This window comes from Poromitra crassiceps, assembly GCF_964638095.1.
Source record: "Poromitra crassiceps genome assembly, chromosome: 7".
NCBI classification, from domain to species: domain Eukaryota; kingdom Metazoa; phylum Chordata; class Actinopteri; order Beryciformes; family Melamphaidae; genus Poromitra; species Poromitra crassiceps.
Genome location: NC_139628.1, coordinates 25,566,939 through 25,574,438, shown reverse-complemented (window position 1 = coordinate 25,574,438; position 7,500 = coordinate 25,566,939). Strand labels below are relative to the sequence as shown.

General features: G+C 48.2%; 2 protein-coding genes across 2 annotated transcripts in view; both read right to left on the bottom strand.

Moving 5' to 3' along the window:
• LOC310779492 (dachshund homolog 2-like) overlaps window positions 1-3,948 on the bottom strand; it is a gene marked incomplete at both ends in the record, with an annotated part of 114,066 nt that extends 110,118 nt beyond the window's left edge. Inside the window, one exon of the mRNA XM_083640023.1 lies at window positions 3,872-3,948. Coding sequence (XP_083496149.1) covers window positions 3,872-3,948 — 77 coding nt within the window. The remainder of the gene's footprint in view (window positions 1-3,871) is intronic.
• Window positions 3,949-5,886: 1,938 nt separating this feature from the next.
• Window positions 5,887-7,335, bottom strand: LOC310779491 (E3 ubiquitin-protein ligase TRIM39-like; the record flags this gene model as incomplete). The annotated part of the gene is made up of 1 exon (XM_083640022.1): window positions 5,887-7,335. One exon carries the CDS (start codon window positions 7,333-7,335, stop codon window positions 5,887-5,889), a length of 1,449 nt encoding a protein of 482 aa, XP_083496148.1.
• Window positions 7,336-7,500: the final 165 nt, after the last annotated feature.

Genomic DNA, 7,500 nt, shown 5'->3' with positions numbered 1-7,500 from the left:
GTCTGTCTGTCTGTCTCTGTCTGTCTCTCTGTCTGTCTCTTGGGAGAGAGAGGAGGCTGCCGGACTGGCGGTTGAACAGCCGGTGTCTGGCACAGACAGTGGCTACGTTTTCAGCAATATTGTGTTAGATCAGTCAGCGATGAAAATGAGCAGACATTTATTTATATGAAAATGTCACAGATTATGACTTCAGAGAAGAAGAGTGCGGGCTCCTGCTACAGATTATGACTTCAGAGAAGAAGAGTGCGGGCTCCTGCTACAGATTATGACTTCAGAGAAGAAGAGTGCGGGGCGGGCTCCCTGTTACAGTGGCTTTATTAGCGCAAAGTGATGTCATGCTTCCCCCGGAACATTATGCTCCAAAACACATTTTATTTAATAGAAAATGACAGGGCTTCTGCCACCAGGGGACGCCACCGCGTCTCCAAACGAGGGCCGATGTCGTTCTGCATTAAAGCGAAGGTGTGCTGGAGCAGAGAGCTGTGAGTTTTAAACGGGACGCACACTGACGAGGACGCGAGTTGAATTATACTTATACTGTCTAGCAAAAATGTTGCAGATGGTTACTTCTAACCATGGACTATGTCTTCTAACAAAGTTATTCTCACTGCTGTCCAATAGGAGGCATTCAGACACAAACTCAACAGATTGGGTGAATCCACAGTTCTGCATTCTCCCTCTGCTATTAGGAGATGAGGAAGATTCATCATGACACACACTGTCTTTCTCTCCGCCTGGCTGCCCGTCTCACTCTCTGCCTTTCTGTTGGAGTGCATGTCTGTCTGTCCCACAACTTACCTGTCCTTCTGTCCTTTTATCCACCAATGCTGTAGTTTGTCTTTCTCCCAGATTTGTCTATTTGGTTTATTTTGTGTTTTCTTCTACCTAACTCTCTCTGTCTCTCTGTGTCTCTCTGTCTCTCTCTCTCTCTCTCTCTCTCTCCCTCTCTGTCTCCTGTCTCTCTGTGTGTCTCTCTCTCTCTCTCTCTCTCTCTCTCTCTCTCTCTCTCTCTCCCTCTCTGTCTCTCTGTCTCTCTCTCTCTCTCTCTCTCTCTCTGTGTGTGTGGATATATGAATATATGAATTAAAGGGATTGTGTGGCTTGTATGAGGCAGGCAAATTCAGCTCAGTTCAGTTATATTTATAGTCCCTTATCACAGAAGCATGTCTCAAAGGGCTTTACATATGACATCATACCATGGTCTGGATGAATACTCGTTTCCGATTGGCCGACAGGTGTGCTGCGCGTTCGAACCGTTGAACGCACACGTAGCCCGGCTCAAGTCTAATCACATGTTGTAAATGTATCCGCTAGCCGACCTGCACAGCTGTTTAATTAAGCAGCATGACACCACAGGATGGCGATGTACATGTACGCGGAATAGATTAATGTTACCTCCCGACGTTGCCCGGCTCGTATCCAAGGTTTGTCCTATTTACTGGAGCACCGAACGTTGTTTCCATTGCACTGTGAATATATATATTATGACTTTCGAAGCGTTTTTTTGATAATCGCATCTACGCTTCAAAAGTCATAAAAGTGGTCCTCGTTTGTAACGATTATTTTGCTGAACACAAACTTCACTGTTTCATAAACGTGCGTTAAGAAGCACAGACCTTATTTTATGCATTTAACCGAAATCCCCATACGAAAATCCCATTGGCTTTCACACGTGTTCGATCTTCGCCAATACTGCACCAATTTCAAAAATGTCTGTTCACATGACTTAGTTATACATAAACAGATATGAAGAAAAAACAATGAAAAAGTACCAAAATTATCCTTTAATGCCTGCCTGCCTGTCTGTCTGTCTGTCTGTCTGTCTGTCTGTCTGTCTGTCTGTATGCCTGCCTGCCTGCCTGTCTGTCTGTCTGTCTGTCTGCCTGCCTGTCTGTCTGTCTGTCTGTCTGTCTGTCTGCCTGCCTGCCTGCCTGTCTGTCTGTCTGTCTGTCTGTCTCTCTCTCTCTCTCTCTCTCCGCCACAGCGACTCAGCTAAAAGAGTAACCTGCTCATAGTTCTCGGTGTTTCCAGTAAGGAGCTGCAGGGTGACACATCTCCTCTGAGCGTGTGGACCAGTCATCTCCTTCCTGGAAGACATGAGCTGGTCAGATATCACGTCCCCTCATCAGACACTATCCACGTCACCACACACAAAGCCAACTCATATTCATAATGTGCTGGTTATTACCTCATTATGCTGTCGTCCTCTAGTTAATCTATTTGCAGGGAGTCCGGTGTGCTCTCTGCATTCTGCTGAGTCGTTCATAACCAGCCATGGAGTTTAATGGAGTCAGCATAAGTCTTCTATTTAGTATAGCTGACTGTTAATATTTGTCTTTTGTTCTTTTTAATTTTACAGTGTGGCTGTGTAAGGAACAGTGCTGTGCAAATTAAGTTAGTGCATCAGTGTTGTTTTTTGTAGTTTTCTTCCATTATTATGACATCATCAAGAGAGAAAGGCATTACAGCGCTTTCCATTATTATGACATCATCAAGAGAGAAAGGCATTATGGGACAGTCTCTTACAAGGTGCAGAATAGAGAGCCGCAGGGATGACGTATTTTTGTAGTCAGAACGCGGAAGTCCCGGACTTCCTGGTTCTTCACTGTTTCGGTCTATGGGATTTTTGAATGGGTTTTTGCCGCGATGCTTCAAATACGGTCTCTGGGCAACGCAAGATTAATCAAACGCGAACCAGAGTTCCGTCGGATAATCTTCACACATGAGGACCACTTTCATGAGTTTTGAAGCGTAAATGCGAGCCCTAGAAGTAAAAAGCTCGAGCTAAGCTAATCCAGAACTACACACTGTCGCATAGGCTTCCACGTCACGTCAGCACTCAACCTGGACTTTTGTTGATGTGTGCACTGATTACCCCGGGCTGAACGGGGCTGAACCAGGTGAGGGAAAGAGCATTTCCGTGTTCGTCCTTTGAAGTAGTGACGTTATTGACGTATATATCTCCGTCGACTCAACAGTGTAGTCTCATTTAGCCGTTTGCTAGCTAGCCGCCCTTTTAACGGCACGTAAAAGCTTCAAAACTCGTAAAAGTGGTCCTCGTGTGTGAAGATGATATTACTAAACACTGGTTCGCGTATGATTAAGCCAGCGTTGCCCAGAGAGATTATTAGAAGCATCGTGCCAAAAACTCATTCAAAACTCCCATAGGCGAAAACAGTGAAGAACCAGGACTGTTAGCATCGATGATTTCCGGACTCGTTTCTGCGGCTCTCTATAATATCTGACAATAAACAAGCGCACATTCGCTATATGCCAGGCATATGTGTTACTGATGACATCATCCGTCATGGCTGCCTAGCAAAAATATTGCCAGGCAGCCGGCTTCCGGCCACTGATGACATAATTTGTCTTGAGTTTTGAGTCAGTCAGCTTCAGACAGAGCCAGATTTAGGCCGGCAGCCAGCTGCCTGGCAAACATATGTGTATTATGTGTGTGTATATTATCAACTAGGCGAAACGTTAGGGTTGTGTTAGGGTTGTACTACAACCCAGGTTTTACGAGTGAGAACGAGAGCTCTCACTATTGCCATATCGCTGCCACAGCAGCGCCTCTGGATGAACTCATTTTTACTCCAAAAAATGACCTTTTTTCTATACAACCAACCTTCCACCAGTAGGTGGCATGGTATGCATGAGAATGGCGCGGCACCCATAGCAATCGCTGTGATTGCGTCACGTCCGCCCAGCTCTCATGCTCCCCACTCCAACTCATCCAGCCCACTGCGCAATCGACGCATCGACGCAGCAAGGCTGGGTAGTGAGAGCTCTCGTTCTCAGTCGTAAAACCCGTGTTGTAGCACAACCCTAACGTTTTACTTTGTTTCGAACTCAAGCTCTCACTATTGCCAACTTCATCAGCCCTTGCAGCAGGGAGCACTCCTCAGAGCGACCCTGAGAGGCGTAGGTTAACAATGGACGCATGCCCATGCCCCATCGTGTGGCATCGGAGTGACAACGGACTACCGTCTAGCAATTGACAGGACCGCACGCACGAAGAGCGAGCCGGACACATCAAGACTGTAGTACCTAACAACGTGTGATGAGAGGACCTTGAGGCCACAGCGCACATGTCCTCCACTGATACACCGCGCAATAATGGGCAAGACGTCGCGACGCCTCGCGTAGAATGCACCTTGATACCCTCCGGGGGTGCCTTACCCACGGCAGAGTATGCCAAAGCAATCGCTTCCACTATCCAGTGTGATAAGCGCTCCTTGGAAAGGGGTCCACCCTGGGCTCTCTGCCCGAAACAGACCAACAACTGGTTTGAAGTGCGTAACAAACGCGCTCTCGCCACGTATAGGCCGAGAGCGCCCTTACGGGACACAGCATGTGCAAATGTCGTTCCTCGTCTGAACTGAATGGCGGGGGACAGAAAGCAGACAAGTCTATGACCATAGACCTAAAGCTGGCAATAATATTCCTAGGTTGGTACGCAGGGTTATTAGGCTGCAACGTCACCCTCCGTCCATCACCAGCGAACACCATGCAGGACTGCTGCACCAAGAGGGCAATCATTTTTTATTTATTTTTTACCAACCCTCTTTCCTGATGACAAGGCCAGCAGCAGCGCAGTCTTCAAGCCAGAAGCCTCAGATCGACGGAGTCCGGATGACCCGAGAGCCCGTCCAGCACCGTGACCAAGTCTTATTTGGGAAAGACGCACCATTTTTTCAGGCAAGCCCTGGGCTGGCAAATGGTCCCGTTCAGGAACCAGGCTGCTAGTTTCCACCCGCTGGGGGAGGGGTGGCGTACCACCCCCTCCGCCTGGGATAGGAGAGCGTTGTGGAGATAGAGGAAGACGCGAATCCCACTCAAGCGGAGGGGAGCCAGGGCTGCATCACCAGTCCTCACGAAGAGGACAGGATCGGAGCCCCGATGCCTGTCTGAGTCTCGTCCGCCGAACGCCTGTAGTTTGGTGGGCTGGCAAGACGGAGTTCGCTTTGGCTAAGAAAGCAACTTCAGTTAGCAATATAGGAGCAAATCACCGAGCGACCAACAGACGCGGACGTGACGCAATCACAGCGATTGCTAGCGGGTGCCGCGCCATTCTCATGCATACCATGCCACCTACTGGTGGATGGATGGTTTCATAGAAAAAAGGTCATTTTCGGAGTAAAAATGAGTTCATCCAGTGGCGCTGCTGTGGCAGCGATATGGCAATAGTGAGAGCTTGAGTTCGAAACGAAATAAAACCTAGTATAGACAACTTTTGTGTTTGCAAACAACGATTACGCATTTTCATGGGCGGAGCTGAACTGGTTTCAGAAAGTGAAGCGTACTCACTGTGGGGATGGTCTAGGATCCAAATAAATGGCCAAAGAGGCAGTGATGGACATGGTCATATACCCAGTGGGAAAGCTCAGTGTCTATATGGCGGAGACACGGCACAAGACTTTTATTTTCCTTATTCCGGGCAGCTTGTCTCCTACTTGCAGAGAGTATTGAAGGCAAGAGTTTAATTGTGTTTGACAACAGCGCTGCCGCCATTTTGGCCTGAAAAAAGCCTGAATGGCCAATAGGACAACAGCATAGAACCATGACAGGCAATCAGAGGTGTCTCTTTCAGGCCAAAATGGTTTGCTGTGCGCCAATGTTGCAATGGAAAAACCTATTAGCCTTCTGTTCTTGTAAGTTTCCTGCCACCACACAACTGCATTGACATAACCCCGTAACGTCCACTCCAAATTGGTCTATGTTGTTTGTTTTGTTCTTTACAAAAAGCCCCCTCACTGCTCCCACAGCAGTGCAGCAGTACTGTGGCGTACTGCAGTATCGCAGCAAAGTAGCCAATTGTACATAAGAACAAATAGACAAACAGAAAGACAGACATACGGACAGACCCTCTCATAGATGCCTCGGGCCCTAGTGGCACCAGCGCTTCAAGTGCTCAAAATGTTGGTTGGTGGACACGCCCCCCTGACTTTGCTGTTCCACTGTTACAGAGACCTTCACTGGTAACATCTTCAGAGTACCATCAGTGTGTGTAAAGCTGGGAAACAGCCTGTCAGTGAAGGTGTGTGTGAAGGTGTGTATCTCTGTGTTAGTATCAGAATCAGAGAATGTCAGCTTTCCTCTGTCCCAGTCCAGACTCACTCTGACCCTCTGGAGCTTCTTCTTCACTGGGAGATCAGTGACTAAACCTGTGGAGAATGCTATGTATTTATTATCCATAGATAACACTATTCGCCATAATCCAGACTCTGTGTGTTCCTTCCGCTGGGCAGACTCTGCTAACACACCCAGTCCCCAGATTGCACTTTCTCCAACCTCAACATCCCAGCTGTGAGTTCCTGAGTTAAAGCCCTCAGAGCCCAGGACAGACCACCATTCCCCCAACCTCTCTGGATTGTCAGGAAGCTGCTGCTCTTGACCCCGTCTCAATCTGGTCAGATCTTCAGACAGGATGAGTCTGGGATGGGCAGTGTTTGGGTCCAGAATCACAGGAGTGTAGGAGATCATCTCCTTCATCTTGTTCCAGACTGTGAAGCTCAGGTTGTCCAGGTGTTTGGCCTCGTCTATCAGAGCTCCTGAGACCAGCTGTGGATCATCCAACAGAAGAGGGCACTGGACCCTCTCCACTGGATCCTTGCCCTTCTGCAGGACAGAGACATCTTCAGCTCTCAGCTCCTTCTCTACGGCTGTGACTGTGTCAGAAAGAGCTCCTGTCTCTCTGCTCAGACCCTCAGTCTTCTCCTTCATCGTGTGACTCTTCTGCTCCTCTTCCTCCCTCAGTGCAGTGATCCTGGCCTCCTCTTCCTCTTCTAGAAAGTGGTGAAGCCTCGCAAACCCCTCAAAAATCTCCCACTCTGTACGTCGGGCCTGGTCCTTAATGTGTTTTGCTGTTTGATCACAGTTTCCTTTAACTCCATTAAAGAGCTCCAGTTTCTCCTTTAAGGGCTTCCATGATTTCTGAAGTTCCTCCTTGTGAAGCCGTGCAGCTTCATGTGTGGGTCTGAATCTGTGGTCGGTGTGTGTTTCTGAATCTCGACAGAGGAGACACACTGGCTGCTGATGGTCCAGACAGAAGAGCTTGAGTTTCTCAGAGTGCAGACTGCAGAGAAGCTCAGATGCTGCTGAAGCTCTCTGATCTCTCTCTAGTAAGAATGCCTCACAGAGGTTCTTCAACACCAAGTTAAGAGGTGGTTCACTCTGTGAAGATATTCCCCTACAGAGTGGACAATTTTGTGTCTCTGTCCACCAGCTCTGCAGACAGGCTTTACAGAAGCTGTGGCTACATGACAGAAGGACAGGATCTGTAAAGATGTCATGGCAGACAGGGCAGGAGAGATCCCCCTCTGATCTGGACGCCATTTTGTCTCTCGCATCTACTGATGCTATTTATACCACCAGCAGGGAGGGATTTATGACGTCGCTGGTCACTATGGGTAAGTAGAGTTAAGACATCACTGATGATGTCACTGATGTCTAATGGATTTATAATATCACTGATGATGTCACAATGTGTGCGTAGAGACG